Source organism: Salvelinus fontinalis, chromosome 24 (genome assembly GCF_029448725.1).
Source record: "Salvelinus fontinalis isolate EN_2023a chromosome 24, ASM2944872v1, whole genome shotgun sequence".
In the NCBI taxonomy this organism is placed as follows: domain Eukaryota; kingdom Metazoa; phylum Chordata; class Actinopteri; order Salmoniformes; family Salmonidae; genus Salvelinus; species Salvelinus fontinalis.
Genome location: NC_074688.1, coordinates 21,602,984 through 21,622,718, shown reverse-complemented (window position 1 = coordinate 21,622,718; position 19,735 = coordinate 21,602,984). Strand labels below are relative to the sequence as shown.

Here is a 19,735-nt window from a genome sequence, read left to right as displayed (position 1 = left end):
TGCCACCCCAAGAGGCTAAGAGGCTATCAGTTTAGCTAACAGCATAGAACAGTCTAATCAGATCTAGTGTTCCACTTTTAATTTGCCCCACTCTAATGTTCTAGTTTTGCACATCTAGGAAATTAGCTTGGTGCTTTTGATTTTAATATGTTAGCTTCTGTCAACCACAACTCTGTGTTGTTACTAATTTACTATATGCTGACTTTACAGATGCAAAAAGCCTGGCAGAAATGCTGATGAGGTATGTGAAGAGGAATACATGTTAACTTTAGATAGGAATCATAAAATACTTTAAACTAACTGTCCAGTGTTTCCAGATTTCTATTAAATATGACCTATAATTACTTACAATATGAGTGAAATAGTTTCCCTTCCAACGTTCTTTTATTCAGTTTTTTTAAAACAACTTTTCTGTGTTGGAATGGTGTGTGCGTACCCCGACAACAGCCATTAAAAATATTAATACAAATAGATCGCTGATTGGCCAGCTCATCCTCCTCAGGAGTATGATATACTGTATGAGGAAATAGCAAGTATTTTTAAAAGAGTCTGTTTGAGATTCAAGTTTGAGGTAGGGTTTTTGAAGCGTTTTTCTCCAATTTATGCTTTGGCCACAAATACGTCTACATGATGAGTCAACAGCATTATTTGGGTATGAGTTTACAAAATATGAGTTTTTAAAACTGATATTTTCACTGGACAGTTACTTTAAAACTATGACTGAATACTTGCAAACAATACTATCTCCTAGTAAAAACACACGGACACCAGACACATCCAACAAGCAGCAGACCATGAGAATGCACATCGATATCCCCCGAGCCCAGCTGCTCATCGAGGAGAGAGATACTATGGAGATTATTGGTGAGACCCCTGTCTTCCCCGCCAGTTTACAGTATGCTTATCCCTTGCATGTTATATTTGATAATCTTTTCTAAGAACTCATTGTCTCCCTCCCTGTTTTTTGTCTGTCAGACGACAGGTCGACGGTGCTGCTGACTGATAACGACTTTGGGGAGACGTCCAAACAGAAGTCGTCCACGGTCACGCACACAGTCCATTACCAGTCCCTGTCGCAGGCCACCGGCCCGCTGGTGGACGTCTCTGACGCCCGGCCTGGAACCAGTAAGAGCCTTACCTATTTAATCACCTCTATATCCCACCCCTCACCACCTTTACTCTGACGTACAGTAAGCTACTAGCCTAATGTCATCCCCTGGAAGAATAGGGGCAATTCAGTGTTTATTTGGTTGTAGTTATGTGAAATAAGAGAATGCTCTTTGTCAAGATTAATATTGTTTTATATAGTTGCGTTCAATCCAAGCATCATTGTACATATTTCTCTCTCATGTGCATGTAACTGTACCCCAGTCCTCCAATCAGTGTTTAGACTTTAGACTTTTTTTTATAAACTATAGCTCTAACAATAAACCTCCAGGTATCCACATACCCTGATCCCAAATCCATTCTCAACAAACTAGAATCTTCAGCTTATCATAGTTTCAACCCTCAGATCCACTTACAGAGCCCACAGCCCAGAGCAGTGTGAGCCAAGGCAGTGGCTAGACAGTGGCCTATGGAGGCTCTTGCTGCTGAGCTTCAGTAGAGTTGAGCTGGTGAAGAGTGGAGAGGCATCTGGCTCCACCTGATTGGGCTCATTGAGGCTGGCCAGGAAGCACAGTGGGCCCCAAAAAAATTGAATAAAAAATCACCACAGTGGGCCTGAACCTTATCTGCTGACTCAGCCACATCTATTCAGAGTGTTGGGCAAACACTGCCTGCTGTGCCAGTTTCCAACCCACTGATGGAATTACTACTACCTACTACTATTACCACTGCTATTCTTCTCTGGCTTCTCCAGGCCGGATCTAATCATGGCCGTTCTAAAGGGACATTCTGATTTGGTGCCATTGATGCATAGCACAGTAGGTTAAATGTCTGGGTCAGACCAAATATGATACTATTTTTGTCTTTGGGGAATATTATATCGACTGTGAAAGGTTAGGATGATACTGTAATTTCAAACCTATTAATTATTATTGATCAATAGATGTTTGTGTAATTTGATACACAAACATTTTTAATAGGACGTTTACAAACATATATTTTGATAAAAATAATTGAAAGGTGTGTCTCATTATGGTAAGTGGTGAAATAAGTATAGCCAGTTACAATTGTAATGGCTTAGCAGATAATAAGAAAAGACGATCAGTATTTACCTGGCTAAAAGAGAAGGATTATAATATCTACTGTTTACAGGAAACCCATTCAACAGTTTTAGATGAAGTTTTGTGGAAAAAGAACTGGGGGGGCGAAATATATTTCTCCCATGGGCAAAGAAATTCAAAAGGGGTGATGGTTTTAATTAATAATAACTTTGATCCAAATGTGCAACTTGTCCAAACAGATCCTCAAGGTAGATGGATTATTTTAAATATGTTATTGGACAATAAACATATATGGCTTATTAACCTATACGGTCCGAATAATGATGATCCAAGCTTCTTTGACAATATATATAAGAATGTATCAACTCTACAAGCAACACTAGACTCTATTATTATAGTGGGAGATTTTAATACGGTCTTAAATACCTCTATGGACCGGAAAGGAAATCACACTACAAACTATCACCCTCAGGCACTTAAGGAAATCAGGAATGTCATGGATATATTGGAATTAGTGGATATATGGAGACTTAAATACCCTGACCTAGTGAGATATACATGGCGGAGGCTTAATCAAGCTAGTCGCCTTGACTACTTTCTTATATCATTCTCTCTGGCACCAAAAGTTAAAAAGTGTTTGATAGGGGACAGAATGCGGTCGGACCATCACATAATTGGCATATATATTACTCTTACAGAATTTCCACTTGGGCGAGGATATTGGAAATTTAATCAAAGCCTACTAGATGATAAATTGTTTAGAACTAGGACAGAAGAATTTATAACTGACTTTTTTAGACATAACATAGGTACAGCAGATCCCCATATTGTATGGGACACTTAAGTGTGCCTTTAGAGGCCATACAATTCAGTACTCATCTATAAAACAAAAGCAATTTCGATCAAAAGAGTCCATATTAACAAAGGAAATTGAAGGACTAACAGTACAGTTAGATAACAATAAAAACGGTACCATAGAGGCACAGAATAAGTTAGAGGAAAAACAAAAAGAAATGGAGGAACTTATTCAAGAAAGATCCAGTGTAATATATTACAAAAATAAAGCGAACTGGATGGAATATGGGGAAAAATGCACCAAATTCTTTTTCAATCTTCAATATAGAAATGCTACCCAAAAAAACGTATTAAAACTTGTTACAAACGATGGAGTCACGCATGATTCACCAAATGATATTTTGAGAGAGGAAGTAAAATACTTTAAGAATATATTTTCGTTTCAGGCTCCTCTATCTCCACTAACTGAAACTAATTGTATGGATTTTTTCCCTAATAATAATGTAAAATTAACATCTGTACAGAAAGACTCATGTGAAGGCCTAATTACAGAGGAGGAACTTCTTGATGCAATTGGGGCTTTTAAGGATGGGAAAACTCCAGGACTGGATGGCATACCAGTGGAAGTATACAAACATTTTTTTGATATACTCAAAGGACCATTATTAGCTTGTTTTAACCACTCCTATATAAATGATAGATTATCAGACACGCAACAAGAAGGTGTGATATCATTATTACTGAAACAGGACCCAAGTGGTATATATAAAGATCCAGTCCATTTAAAAAATTGGAGACCTCTTACACTTCAGTGTTGTGATGCAAAAATCCTAGCAAAATGCTTGGCGCATAGAATAAAAAAAGTTTTGTCAGATATTATTCATCCTAATCAGACAGGTTTTTTACATGGACGATACATTGGAGATAATATAAGGCAAGTACTGGAAACAATAGAACACTATGAAATATCGGGGACACCAGGCCTGGTTTTCATAGCTGATTTTGAAAAGGCTTTTGATAAAGTACGACTGGAGTTTATATATAAATGCCTAGAATATTTCAATTTTGGGGAATCTCTTATAAAATGGGTAAAAATTATGTATAGTAACCCTAGGTGTAAAATAGTAAATAATGGCTACATCTCAGAAAGTTTTAAACTATCTAGAGGAGTAAAACAAGGTTGTCCACTATCGGCATATCTATTTATTATTGCCATCGAAATGTTACCTGTTAAAATTAGATCAAACATTAATATTAAGGGATTAGAAATCCAGGGCCTAAAAACTAAGGTGTCATTGTACACTGATGATTCATGTTTTCTTTTAAAACCACAACTAGAATCTCTCCACGGCCTCTTAGAGGATCTAGATACATTTGCTATCCTCTCTGGATTAAAACCAAATTATGATAAATGTACCATATTACGTATTGGATTACTAAAAAATACACATTTTACATTGCCATGTAGTTTACCAATTAAATGGTCTGACGGTGATGTGGACATACACGGTATACAAATCCCAAAAGAAAGAAATGATCTCACTCCAATAAATTTTTATAGAAAGTTAGCAAAAATAGATAAGCTCTTGCTACCATGGAAAGGAAAATACCTGTCTATTTGTGGGAAAATCACCCTGATTAACTCTTTAATCATATCACAGTTTACCTATTTGCTTATGGTTTTGCCTACACCTAGTGACCTGCTTTTTAAATTATATGAACAAAAAATATTCAATTTTATTTGGAACGGCAAGCCAGATAAAATTAAAAGGGCCTATTTATATAACGAATATGAATTCGGAGGGCAGAAATGATTAAATATTAAAGCATTAGACCTCTCACTAAAGGCATCAGTCATACAAAAGTTATACTTAAATCCAAACTGGTTCTCTAGTAGATTGGTACGAATGTCTCATCCTATGTTCAAGAAGGGCCTTTTTCCCTTTATTCAGATTACACCTGCTCACTTTCGGTTGCTTGAAAAGGAAATAATCTCCAAAATATCTTTATTTTTTAAACAAGCCTTAGAAAGTTGGTTGCAATTTCAGTTTAATCCACCTGAAAGGACGGAACAAGTAGTACAACAAATCTTGTAATTTGAATTAAATTCAAATATAGTAATTGATAAAAAAAACTGTTTATCGAAGAAATGTTTAAAAAAGGTATAATTTTTGTGAATGATATCATAAATAGGACTGGTGGAGTAATGTCACACATGCAGCTAACACAGACATATGGAAATGTCTGCTCTACCCAAAATTACAACCAATTAATTGCAGCATTACCACAAAAATGGAAGAGGCAGGTGGAAGGGGATAAAAGTAAGGAACTTGTATGTCGGCCTTATATTAAAGAACATAAATGGTTAAAGAAAAGTGTGATAAATAAAAACATATACCAATTTCATTTAAGGACCAAAAAACTTACAGCTGTACCATATAAATTGCAAAATAGTTGGGAAGAGATTTTCGATGTACCCATTCCATGGCACATGGTTTATGAATTGATACGCAAAACAACGCCGGATTCAAAACTTCGAATTTTTCAATTTAAATTATTGTACAAAATTCTTGCAACTAATAGAATGTTATATATATGGGGGATACAATCTTCTCAGCTCTGTAGATTCTGCTGTGAGGAGGCAGAGTCATTAGACCATTTATTTTGGTATTGTCCGCATGTAGCTCGTTTTTGGTCACAGGTCCAGGAATGGTTGAAGAATTGCAACATTTGCGTAGAACTAACGCTACAGATAGCAATATCAATCAATCAATCAATTTTATTTTATATAGCCCTTCGTACATCAGATAATATCTCGAAGTGCTGTACAGAAACCCAGCCTAAAACCCCAAACAGCTAGAATGCAGGTGTAGAAGCACGGGGGGATTTGAAAGCCATAGTCAATCAATCAATAATATAATAATTATTTTAGCAAAAATGTTTATTTTTAATTTACAATCCGTGGAAGCTATGAGAATAGGAAGTTTCAAATCTTTTGTGAAGCATCACAGCACAGTTGAAAAATATATGTTAAATAAAAATCCGAAATGGATGATGTTGGAAGATAGATGGGAAAGGTTGAGTGGAGCTGAAGGGTGGGACTAATAACAAGATAAACAATGTAGGGCATACGGGATCTGTGAAATGTGTATAGGTGCGGAGCTATTGTGAAATAGCACAGTTACAAGTGGAAATCAAACTGGATGGACAACAGAAATAGAGGAAGGACTAAGAACAAACAAGAGAGAACTATTATAAAGTAGACTGTGTCTGTAAAATGTGTATAAGATGTATAAATTGAAGGTAAAAACAGAAATGTTTATCAGTTTACTCCAATTGGGGGATCGGTGGTAGGGTTTGCAGGGAATAATAATAAAGGTATACTCTTTAAAAAAGTATGTATGTCTATGTAGGTATGTCTATGTATATATGTGTATATGTATGCATACGTGAATGGATATATATATTTACCCCAAAAAATATGGGGGATTGGAAATGATGCAGACAATTACATTGGAAGCAACATTCTTTCCGCAATATTAAGCTGATCCACCCCCCCCAAAAAAATAAAAAAAATAAAAATAATAATTGATACACAGACAATTGAGACTCAATGTACAGTATGCAATTTACTTTCTAGTAGCTCTTCAGTGGTATGTCTGAAATGGCACCATATTCTATATGGACACTGGTCAAAAGTAGTGCACTACATAGGGGATAGGGTGCCATTTCTGACACTGCCTAGGCCTGACACTGCCTAGGCCTCTCTCCAGTAAAGACCTTGGCCCTTTCATCCCCAGACCCCACAGCACGCCGCACTGCCAAAGCAGGCCCTGCAGCCAGCAGGAACCGCTATGCCAGCCAGTGGACTCTGAACCGGCCACAACCACCCACCTCCTCCCACACCCTGAGCACAGACTGGAGACTGCCCACACCGCGCGCCGCCGGCTCTGTGGACAAGGAGAGCGACAGCTACAGCGTCAGCCCATCGCAGGACACAGGTACTGGACTGACCCTATGTCTCACATACAACATTAGTCTGCAGCAAAGGGGAGACCACTACTACTGTACGTGGAAGGGTCAGAGTGCTCACGGTATGTTTTAAGATATTTCCCATATATCTTAGGAAATTTCAGCTATATACATACACTATAATGGATGTTGTGTCTCTGTGTGTGTTTGTGTGTGACTACGCAGACCGCGCGCGGAGCAGCATGGTGTCGACGGAGAGTGCGTCGTCCACGTACGAGGAGCTGGCCCGGGCCTACGAGCACGCCAAGATGGAGGAGCACCTGCGGCACGCCAAGTTCACTATCACAGAGTGCTTCATCTCCGACACCTCCTCGGAGCAAATGACGGCCGGCACCAACGACTACACAGACAGCCTGGCGTCCAGCACGCCGTCTGAGTCAGGCATCTGCAGGTTCACCGCCTCCCCGCCCAAGCCTCAGGACATCAGCCGGGTCATGAACATGGCCGCACCAAAGGCCCACAGACCAGGTAAGGAGAAGGCAGCACTCATATACAGAACATGCACAGACATACACTGCAAACACACACACACAGTACAGTTCAAACCTTACTGAAAGGAAATGATTATGTATTATTTTCCTCATTACTCTAGATCAGTGTTTTCCAACTCCGGTCTTCCCCCAATAGTACATATTGCTCTTGTGGCCCTCGACAAGCACACCTGATTCTACTAATCATCAAGTTGAATCGGGTGTTTTCGTCTGGGGCTACAACAAAAATGTGTACTGTTGGGGGTACTGGAGGACCGGAGTTGGAAAACACTGCTATAGATAGCAGTTCAGTTCTGCTCCAATTAGGCCTTGGGCCACAGCATTACAACTGTAACTTCCACAGCTCTCTGGGCCTGAAGTTCCATAGCTTTCATTTAACACAGCATTTTAGAAAATGCCTATTGCAAATTAATGATCATGAGATACTCTTCCTCAGATAACACCTCTGGCATGCTGTTAATGCTCGATGAAGTACAAACACCATTAAAACACAGTAATACCCCTCACGGTGCTGTATTTAGCTTCAGCTCTCTGCAGAAATGTCTGCACATGGAGGAGCTGTCCTTATGTCCGTCTGTCAGGCTATCCGCCTTTCTGACACTGTCCTCTCCCGGATTGGCCTCATATGACCTGCTTCTTCTCACCTCCCATTCCTATTGGTTACACTGTCTGGCGCAGTTTGTGACAGACCAAACAGACTGGGTTGAAATACATAGATATGAGGAAATTCCCATTTTCAAATATTTTTTGTAAAAAATACACACACACAGAGAGACAGAATGTATTGTGCGTTTAGTGAGTCCTGGCCTGCCTAGTTTCCATTCTGGGCTGGGGGTATGAAGACTAGCTAGTTGTTGATGGTGTCAGGAGGTAGGGACTGGGCTGGGGTGAGCGAGACGAGGTAGACAGGTTTTGGCTATCTGAGCTGGGTCTTGAGTTTCCGTTCCTCATTATGTTTTCATGGTGCGTACACAAGCCAGCTGCCCACAGTCATCAGCCAGCGGGAGGCCTAAACTGTCAGCTGAGGGCAAGTAGAGGCTATCTGTCAAGCCAATCTAAAGCTATTGTCTGTCAATACAAAACAGCACTTTACTGCCACAATGGAGACGTTCAGCGTGATATCGGTCTTTCAGACGCAGAGCCTGATGTAGCGTCGTGCTAACCCTGGTTTCACTTTCATCCAGTGGGAGTTGGGCGACACATAGACAAGCTTTAGAGGTTTCTACAGTAAGTCCCTGTTGAAGACCGTTGTTACAAGTCTGGTATACCATCAGCCAGCTCTGTTGTGGCACACACTGTGGAATTCACCCATGTTAGTTTGAACACAGTTCATTTTTGTGTGTTTTTTCCCAGTGAGTATCAGTATGATCAGAATTTGAAAGAAAAAAAGGCAATTTTCAATATAGAATGTCTATGATGGCATACAATAGTGTCTGTCTGTCTGTCTGACAGTGGCCCACTGCCCCCCCCCCCCTTCTGTAGTAATGTACCTTTGCCCTGAGTTGACACTGTGACCTCATCTGTCATTCACACAGGGTTACGGAGGAGGGCCTCTCTCCTGTTACTCTGACACGTGTCAATCACAATCACACACACTTGATACTGCTACAGTAGGTCAACCTGGGGTCAGTAGGTCAACCTGGCAAGCCCATTTCTTTGTGTGTGTGTGTGTGTGTGTGTGTGTGTGTGTGTGTGTGTGTGTGTGTGTGTGTGTGTGTGTGTGTGTGTGTGTGTGTGTGTGTGTGTGTGTGTGTGTGTGTGTGTGTGTGTGTGTGTGTGTGTGTGTGTGTGTGTGTGTGTGTGTGTGTGTGTGTGTGTGTGTGTGTGACAATAGAGTCATTGGGGAAAGCTGGATGGAAACATTGGGCAACGATCTGTGTGACCGCTCATAAACAGTCTGTCCTGTGCAATTACTGTGGGGAGCCAATCATAGAGGATGATCTTGAGGTTCTCAGCTCAGAAACATTTACTGCAACACTGTTGAGTAGTCAAAATGTGATGGGCCTTTAAACAAGCCAAGGTGTCTCTGTGTGTTTTGGTGTGTTTGTGTGCGCCCTGTGTCTGTATGTTTACTAGTGTGTGGGTAGTTGAAGGCCAGATTACAGAAAATGAGAACAGCTCCCGATAGCGCAGATCGACTTGGGCACACAGAATGTTAAAACATTCATATACATCACCCCCCCCCCCCCCCCCCCCCCCCCCCCAAGCGTAGAGACTTATTACATGGCTGGGAATCATTGTTGTGTAGCTGATACAAGTTGTGCCATTACCTACGCCCTGCAACTTACAGCCTGATGGATTTCAGCTAAATAAATTCCCATTGAGCTCCCAATGAAAAGCTTTAAAATGGTTGCCATTTACAGGTTTTAATAAAGCCTATTAGATACACAGTAAATTATTCATGCTCCCTGTGAACTCGGGGATTAAGTCACTAAGGTCACATGTAGGATACAATCTACATAGATGGGCCGGTCCTCCTCTGTGTGGTGGGGGATAGTGATTTGGCATTGAAAAGGCCAGTCACTGAAGCCAGCTGATCTCTGTGGCCTCTGAAAGATGAATATTGAAGAGATCCATTAGAACAGTACACGTCTCCCCACCACTCCTAATCAAGTGTAAAATCTTCAGTGTGACTCATACATCTCTGGCTACTGGACACGTCTTTGTGATTATCTAATTTCCTAAATGAAATATGTAATTTATTCAGTGGATGAGATACATTTACAGCAGAAGTGATGGTGTCATCATCCACTCAACCGTGTTCAGTGATTCACTGTCTGCGTGGGGGAATACTGTGTTGAGAAGTCTTTTAAAGTGCTGCAGTGTCATTAACTAAATGTACGCTTGGGTTACGTCACATGCTTGGTTTGTTCTGGTCCTGGACAGCAAAGAATCTGTCTCTGAATGAGATTTGAAGCACCTTTTTGCCTCAGTTAACCCCAAGTACAGATAAGGAGAGTTTGAGAGTGGGTAGTGCAGGTCTGTTCGATGTGATAGTCCTGAAGAAATGGAAAGGTGATTTGAATATGAATCTGACAGGTTAATGCAGCAATATCATAGGATAAGTAATCCCGTCGCCAAGCCATGTAAAATGATATCGTCCTGAAATCATTATAGAATCTGTATCCTCCCGACTCAATATAATAGATTAGATTACATTATCCAAACTGAAATCATATTTCCTCCACTCATATGATTTCCCATCATATACCATATATCCTGACAGTAAGTACATACCATATGAAAAGACCCCTATGGAATCGAAAGTAACCGAGTAATGCTGACATTGAGAATTTTCCTCCCAGCTCAGTGTAGTGAGTGTACCCCTCCAACCTTCTTGATTGGTTACCCCGCTAGCCATCCTGACTGGGTACCCCTCTAACCTTCCTGACTGGGTACCCCTCTAACCTTCCTGACTGGGTACCCCTCTAACCTTCCTGACTGGTTACCCCGCTAACCTTCCTGACTGGTTACCCCGCTAACCTTCCTGACTGGTTACCCCGCTAACCTTCCTGACTGGGTACCCCTCTAACCTTCCTGACTGGGTACCCCTCTAACCTTCCTGACTGGGTACCCCTCTAACCTTCCTGACTGGGTACCCCTCTAACCTTCCTGACTGGTTACCCCTCTAACCTTCCTTACTGGTTACCCCGCTAACCTTCCTGACTGGGTACCCCGCTAACCTTCCTGACTGGGTACCCCTCTAACCTTCCTGACTGGGTACCCCTCTAACCTTCCTGACTGGGTACCCCTCTAACCTTCCTGACTGGGTACCCATCTAACCTTCCTGACTGGGTACCCCTCTAACCTTCCTTACTGGTTACCCCTCTAACCTTCCTTACTGGTTACCCCTCTAACCTTCCTGACTGGGTACCCCTCTAACCTTCCTTTCTGGGTACCCCTCTAACCTTCCTGACTGGGTACCCCTCTAACCTTCCTGACTGGGTACCCCTCTAACCTTCCTGACTGGGTACCCCTCTAACCTTCCTGACTGGCTACCCCTCTAACCTTTCTGACTGGTTACCCCTCTAACCTTCCCGACTGGCTACCCCTCTAACCTTCCTGACTGGGTACCCCTCTAACCTTCCTGACTGGGTACCCCTCTAACCTTCCTGACTGGGTACCCCTCTAACCTTCCTGACTGGGTACCCCTCTAACCTTCCTGACTGGGTACCCCTCTAACCTTTCTGACTGGGTACCCCTCTAACCTTTCCGACTGGGTACCCCTCTAACCTTCCCGACTGGGTACCCCTCTAACCTTCCCGACTGGGTACCCCTCTAACCTTCCCGACTGGGTACCCCTCTAACCTTCCCGACTGGGTACCCCGCTAACCTTCCCGACTGGGTACCCCGCTAACCTTCCCGACTGGGTACCCCTCTAAACTTCCCGACTGGGTACCCCTCTAACCTTCCTGACTGGGTACCCCTCTAACCTTCCTGACTGGGTACCCCTCTAACCTTCCCGACTGGGTACCCCTCTAACCTTTCTGACTGGGTACCCCTCTAACCTTTCTGACTGGGTACCCCTCTAACCCCCTCTCTGGTCTCATCCCTCAGGTGGAGAGCTGGTGCACCTGCCCCCGTACCTACGCATGGACTTCCTGTTAAACCGTGGCTCTGTGTCGGGAGGACGGGGGTCCAACGGTGGTAACGGAGGAGGGGAGGCAGGGGCATTGGGCCAGGCGTGTCTGGAGCCCCAGAAGAGCCGCACCCTGAAACGGCCCCCGCTCCTGGAGCCCACACCCATGGAGGTGCCCACGTCCAGGGAGGTGCAGCAGTGGCAGCCAGGGACTGCCTCCACACTGCCCCAGCGTGAGCCCACTGGCCGTGAGGCCACTGGAGACCTGGCCCAGGCACAGGCCGCCAAGCTCAGCAGCTCACAGGAGTCCCTGCTAGACTCCAGAGGACACCTAAAACAGAGCAACAACCCCTACGCAAAGTCCTACACACTGGTATAACACAAGGAGTTACGTTACACACTCCAGGACTTGGACTGTATACTGTACTGCAGCTCTACACAGAGAGCTGCACAGAACTATGATGATGATGGATACTTTTCAACAACAACTGAAGTTGTTTATTTCTGACTCCAAATATTCCTTTCTTTTGTTCTTTCTCCCTTCTTTCCTCTTCTGGCTGTCTCATTTCTCAGTTTTATTTATTATTTTATTCTAAACACCATATGAAGATTGCCAAAATAATGTATTTAAATTTGACAGAGACAAATACTATTGAATTTATATCAAGGATAATTAAAGTCATTATTATTATATATAAAAATATAGAAATGTCTAAAAACAAGAAGAAGAGGAGGGGGACTCTGCAAGAGGATATTGCGATCTTCATTTATTTATTTTGTATGTCGCAGTGTGATCAAATCGATGATTAGGTATCTGGACGTTTTTCAACAACGAAAAGAACTCCATTAAAGCTGAACCTGTCTGTCCATGCCGTCTACTCAATCTACTCAGATTGTTACTACGTTCTTCAACCTTTCCAGTGACTGCATGGGGACTGATCTATGACAATTATAGGAATGGCTGGAAAATCCAAAAGAGAATTTTGTCACACTATGAAAATTATACAATGTGAATATATATAAAAGAGATGACTTTTATTTGTGGATATTACAGGGGAAATGATTTCGTTAATAAAGTCCTTAGTCATGTTTGCACACGTGGGTTTGATTGGAGATACTACTGTTTCTTCTCTCTGTTCCTCCATCTCTACCCTCTCAGCCACCACAGAGCCCAGCACACAGATCGCTTCATCAAACCATCAAATCAAAATCAAACCCAATTTTATTTGTCACATGCACCGATTACAACAGGTGTAGACCTTACTGTGAAATGCATACTTACGAGCCCTTAACCAACAATGCAGCGTAAAAAAAGTATGCGTGAAAAATGTACTAAATAAACGAAAGGAAAAATAGTAATACAATAGAATAACAATACCGAGGCTATGTACAAAAGGTACCGCTACTGAGTCAATGTGCAAGGGTACATGTTAGTCGAGGTAACTGCAATAATTGGTCTGGGTGTATACATGGTAAATTATTCTGAACAGGTCACCTGGATCGGATGTCTCACATTATAATAGCAAGTAGAGGGCAGGCAGGGTATAGACATCACTGCTCCCTATCAGACCTCAGGGGTATCTGAGTCCAGTGACCCCTTCACCTTTAGTGCAGAGGGCTCTCTGCTTAAATAAGTATGATTTATCTACAGTAGTGACAACTTATTGGTATGTGGACCAATCCAATACATTCATCACCTGAAAGCACAGATCTAATTTTAACACTGTAGTGAAGGGTATTGACAAGACCTTATACTTATTTCAGTGAGATGACAAACTAATGAAAGATGAGACTTCCTGTGTCTTAGTCTATGTTTCGAGTCCTTTAGCACTGGTTGTACCTAACTGAGTGTTGCACTCTTTTGAAATGAATTCGAATGGCTCTCACTGGGTTGGCCTGGAGTTGTCTCCGCCAACAGAGTGCACTGTGTAGTCACTCAACACAGCACCTCTTTGACAATAAATGAGGAGGAATTGGTTCTGCTTTAGAGAGGGCTGTACAGTACTTAAACACATTGTGACATTCTTATGGGAAGCTTCAAGGGCAGCACAGGAACACGCTGTAGTCTATCCAGCCATTTGGAGCGTCGCTAGACTCTACCGCACAGAACCCAATCAATTATTCATCCCCACAACGACATTGGGTCCCAGATCAGGTTTATATTGTCATACACTGATCCTTATAACAGAATATGGGGCACGCACGCACTGTAATGCAGCACTGGATATCTGATGATCTACTCTACTGAGCCTGAGGAGTCACATCACAGCTATGGGGCTTACGTAATGACAGAAGTAGGCACTTGTTGTGTTTTGAAAAACATTGGAGCCTTTTATTGTGCTTCACACATCTACAGTACATGTTGACATATTCCTAATTGACCTGACATCACATATATACTGTACATACTAACATGATGTAACTTTTCCTGTCTTTACATGGAAAGTGTGGTTATAACTCATTTATTCTACACATCGTCACTGTCACTGAAAACCTTGTAACACATTTTTGGCCAATTTAAATGTTTTCTTTTCATTTATTGAAAGCAGCAACTCCCCTCAATGTACTCTGAACATTTCATGACTCTAGTACCCAAAAAAATGTGTTCAAAATAGCTTCGGATGTTTTATAATTGTAAGTTCGTTAAATGGAAATTATGGAGAAAAAAAAACATTTTACTAAAAAGTTTTTGTTTAGGGTAATGGGGTTTTCATCAGACAGCAACAATATTTAACATTTTCGTCATTTAGCAGACACTCTTATCCAGAGCCACTTACAGTAGTGAATGTATACATTTTCTGTATTGGTGCCCCATGGGAATCAAACCCACAACCCTGGCGTTGCAAGTACCATGCTCTACCAACTGAGCCACACAGAACAATATGAGCATATATATATATATATATATATATATGTCAGTGATAAGTAGGTGCCATGTACAGTAGTGAATGAAATGTGATGATTTCACTCTCATACATTAAGTATTTGTTCCTCTGACCGGAGGCCATTATTCCACCTCCCAATGCGCACAGCGGAGAGAGAAGCTCCAAATCCAATCAGATTTTAGATCCAGACACGACGACCTTCCCCTGGGGAAACAAGACGTGAATGCCTCACAGTTTCAATCAGGAGAGATTCACACCTTTTTGTTAAGTCATAGCCTGCATCCAAATGTGAAAATGGTGTTACTTACAGTATAAGCTGATGAGCTCATTCAATGTTGTTGGGGTTCGGAAATGATAAGACCGTTTTGTAGCACAGTGTACAAGGACCGTACAGCCTCACAGGGAGTGAATGTACAGTAGAAGAGAGGTTTCATGGCTTCTGAGATGGGCTGGAATTCTAAAGTTGTGTGTGTGTGTGAGCTGATTCGGCTAGAGGTCAGAGATAATGCCCTGAGGATGGTTCTATTGGTTAGGGAGGCTCTGAGGGGATTGTGCTGCAGTGTCAGTTTAGGCAGGTTTGGAATAGACCACCACTCAACCGTTAGCCTCATAATGAGGTGCCAGAAGAACAGGCATCAGATGGGGGCAATTTGGAACTCATGAAATACTGGGCATTTCCCTGGAGGTAACCCTGTGCTACTTTTATCTGTCAGCCCTCGTCCTCCTCACAAGACCAGTCTTCCCCCATTATCCTGCTAACACTGTATCCTTCTCTCTTCTCGCTCTATGGATCCTGAAGCTGTCTTGTCCTTGTCCTAACTGAAGGGTCTGAGCTGCGCTGCTGGATGCTTCTGACAAGAAATGGTCTCTTATGAGCTTCCTCTATCATCAGACTGGACTAGGTGGGAGACGTGTTTGGGTTGGCGTCCTCCTGGCAGGGGGTAGATTTATCACCTTATGCCACATAACTGTATTCATCTCCTCATCCCTCCTTGCCCCCATCCCAACTTCCTCTGAAGTAGGCCTAGAAACCAAATGAACCATGGCGGTGGTCTGAGATTTACACGCCACCCTCCAGATCATGCGAAATGTTTATTAACTGCTCTCTTAAATCAGCCAGACAGAATTCTCCCATCTGATCGGCTAGAGGAATATGCAGCTCCTAGATTGTGAGATATTGATTGGTCTAGGATAGACAGGTCCTGACGGACAGGCGGCTTTCTCGATTCCTCTCAATTAGTTCCTTTTAATTACTATCCATACAGTATGGAGGCTACACAGTACATAAGGGACTGCAAATTAAACATATATGTGGTCATGTGTAGTGGTGCTGAGGGATGTCAATAGAACCCTTCTCAACCTACCTCATACCTTATAGTACCTCATGTTCACCTCATTATTAGTATCTTATAGTACCTCATCATCAGTATCTTATAGTACCTCATGATCAGTATCTTATAGTAACTCATCATTATCTTATAGTACCACATTATAAGTATCTCTGTTAGTACCTCATTATCACATGTAAGATGTTCTTTTGTACTGTGAGTAGTGCCTCTATTCTACAAGATTTATCAATGTTATTTGTGGTTCCTATTCGCTGATAGCTGAAAGTGGGTGCATGTAGATTAAAGGCATGTTTTGGGTCACGTCAGTACTTCTCTGTATATAGGACATCCTAGTGACTATTATACAGTCCTTGTCAACCAAAGTCAATGAGTGTCTGGGGTAAAACATGTAAGTAGGCCAGTCTGCCTGGAGTTGGTCAAACAATTTTAGGTTGCCTGCCTGCTGCTGATCACCCCAGGGATGATGATTCTACACGAACATTAAGGAAGCTTAACACTCTGACCTCTACGGCAGTACTTCCAAACACTTTCTATGCTCTTGGGGACTTTCCCCAAACTCTGAAATATACTGAACAAAAATATAAATGCAACATACAACAATTTCAACCATTATACTGAGTTACAGTTCATTTAAAGAAATCAGTAAATGTAAATAAATACATTAGGCCCATATCTATGGATTTCACATAACTGGGCAGGGGCACAGCCATGGGTGAACCTGGGAGGGCATAGGCCCACCCACTTGGGAAACAGGCCCACCCACTGGGGAGCCAGGTCCAGCCAATCAGAATGATTTTCTCTCCACAAAAGGGCTTTATTAGAGACAGAAATACTCCTCGGTTTCATCAGCAGTCCGGGTGGCTGGTCTCAGACGATCCCGCAGCTGAAGAAGCCGAATGTGGAGGTCCTGGGCTGGCGTGGTTACGCGTGGACTGCGGTTGTGAGGCCGGTTGGACTCACTGCCAAATTCTCTCAAACGACATTGGAGGTGACTTGTGGTAGAGAAATTAACATTAAATTCTCTAGCAACAGCTTTGGTGGAAATTCCTGCGGTCAGCATGCGTATTGCACATTCCTTCAAAACTTGAGACATCTGTGGCATTGTGTTGTGTGACAAAACTGCACATTTTAGTTGCCTTTTATTGTCCCCAGCACAAGGTGCACCTGTGTAATGATCATGCTGTTTAATCAGCTTCTTGATATGCCACACCTGTCAGATGGATGGATTATGTTAGCAAAGGAGAAATGCTTAACAACAGGGATTTAAACATATTTGTGCACCAAATTTTTGCGAAATAAGCTTTTTGGGCATTGGAACATTTCTGGGATCTTTTATTTCAGCTCATGAAACACAAACACGTTACATGTTGCGTTAATATTTTTGTTCAGTATATATTTTGCATTTTGACAATGAAAAGAGGGCATTCATTACACTTATGTGCGTTTTATGTGGTAAAATGGTCCCTTTACTTGAGCGAGGCCATAGAAGTTAGAACCATTAGAGATGATCAGGTTGCTGTTGAATGTTTAATATGAGCATTATGTTACAGTAACAACACATCTTCATGTTCACATTATGACTAAATCCAGTTGTTACCATAAGGATGAACAACAAAGGTGTTGTTATATGCAGTACATGTAGATGTTCAACCTTGAGACAGTCAGGCCTGCTGCGAGAGTTGTCCTTTTTCTCTATTTGCTAACCCCCTACGGAGAAAATTGAGGCAATTTGGAGAGATTACATACCTGAAATATGCATAGGTGATTTTTCCCCATTGTAATGACCACAAAATACCGCAATACATGCTTTTTTCACACAACAGGGAAATCCATGGTGTAGAAATCAGTATAGTGTCTATATCTTCTATAACTTCTAATCTTTAAGATACATTTCTTATTTCTAATTGGAAATACACATCAATGCATGCAGGAATTCCAAAAGGATAGGGGGAGCAAAACTGTAAAATCAATCAAAAAAAGTCAGGATGAACACACCTGAGAACTATGTCTATAACGGGATGGTGGCACCTGTGAATAGTTGTGACCCATTATTGGTTAGAAATACTCAGTAGTTCAGGGGGTGGACCAGAATTACTGAGGCTACTGGAGCAACCTGGCTGCTCCAATCATTTCTAGGCCATTGTTGAAGGTGGTGAAAGACAGAGAAGAAAAGAGAGTTACAGTAACCCTGTATGGAAACACAGAGGGTTGAATGAGGTTGTGTTATAATGGGGATCACTGGCCTTTCAGAAACACTGAGACATACAGTAGTTTAGGAATGTTTGACCTTGAAATTAATTTATACACTTTGAAATGAATAGGTCCATTTTCATGAGGTTTAATCAAATTAATTTACAAGTTCACTGGTTAACTAATTTTCCCACAGTGGCATTAGTATTCTATTATTCCAATATTATTCTGTTTAAACAGCCTGTTCGGAGAACTTTTATCCTGCTCTAATTGTAAAAATGATCATATACAGCATAATTCTCCACACAGATAGTAATACCTGTGGTGTGAAGGTTTATCTGAAGGTAACTCAATGTGTTTGTACTTCATACCAGGTAGAAGACAAAGGCACTGTTTGTTCAGTGATACGTGTACCTCCATCACAGAGGAATTCCCTGGCCACAGGTCACATTGATTTCAGGCCAAGTAACTAAAAGGACAACCATTGTCAAGCACTCAGGCCCAGACTTGCAATGCACTACGTCACCCCAATCAGTTTCACCCACCCCAATGGGCACATAAAAAGACCTAACGACCTGCATCTTACATCAGGGATGACCAGGTTTCCTTCAATGGTCCCAGAGACCAGATGAGTCTATTCAAATCACCACTGAACACCTGGCTCACCTGGCTCCAAGTTTCATTGGAGATAAGGGGCGGTTATACTGTATACTCCATTACCCCTAACGCCCCAATTAAATATTTTCATGTGCAATGACAGTGGTTTTAGAAGAGCAAGCGGAGCATTGACGTTGTGATAGTCCATCTTTAGTTCCAACTTATTGGAGCTCTCTGACAGGCCAGATTGAAAACTGAATCCTGGCTGATTCCATTATGGCCCCTAGCCCTAACCCTAGCTACATGTCCACATCCTGGTTCATCCGTAACCCTAGCCCCAACCCTAACCCTAGCTACATGTCCACATCCTGGTTCATCCGTAACCCTAGCCCCAACCCTAACCCTAGCTACATGTCCACATCCTGGTTCATCCGTAACCCTAGCCTCAACCCTAACCCTAGCTACATGTCCACATCCTGGTTCATCCGTAACCCTAGCCCCAACCCTAACCCTAGCTCCATGTCCACATCCTGGTTCATCCGTAACCCTAGCCTCAACCCTAACCCTAGCTACATGTCCACATCCTGGTTCATCCGTAACCCTAGCCCCAACCCTAACCCTAGCTCCATGTCCACATCCTGGTTCATCC

General features: G+C 42.1%; 1 protein-coding gene across 2 annotated transcripts in view; it reads left to right on the top strand.

The window, feature by feature from the left end:
• The window catches only part of LOC129822145 (cell adhesion molecule DSCAM-like), a 149,369-nt gene extending 136,209 nt beyond the window's left edge, over positions 1 to 13,160 (top strand). For both annotated transcript variants that reach the window (XM_055880151.1, XM_055880150.1), the window contains 6 exons: positions 211 to 241; positions 752 to 864; positions 976 to 1,125; positions 6,764 to 6,964; positions 7,161 to 7,463; positions 12,044 to 13,160. In XM_055880151.1, the coding sequence (XP_055736126.1) occupies positions 211 to 241; positions 752 to 864; positions 976 to 1,125; positions 6,764 to 6,964; positions 7,161 to 7,463; positions 12,044 to 12,444 (1,199 nt within the window). In that variant the 3' untranslated portion in view covers positions 12,445 to 13,160. The remainder of the gene's footprint in view (positions 1 to 210; positions 242 to 751; positions 865 to 975; positions 1,126 to 6,763; positions 6,965 to 7,160; positions 7,464 to 12,043) is intronic.
• The last annotated feature ends 6,575 nt before the right edge of the window (positions 13,161 to 19,735 follow it).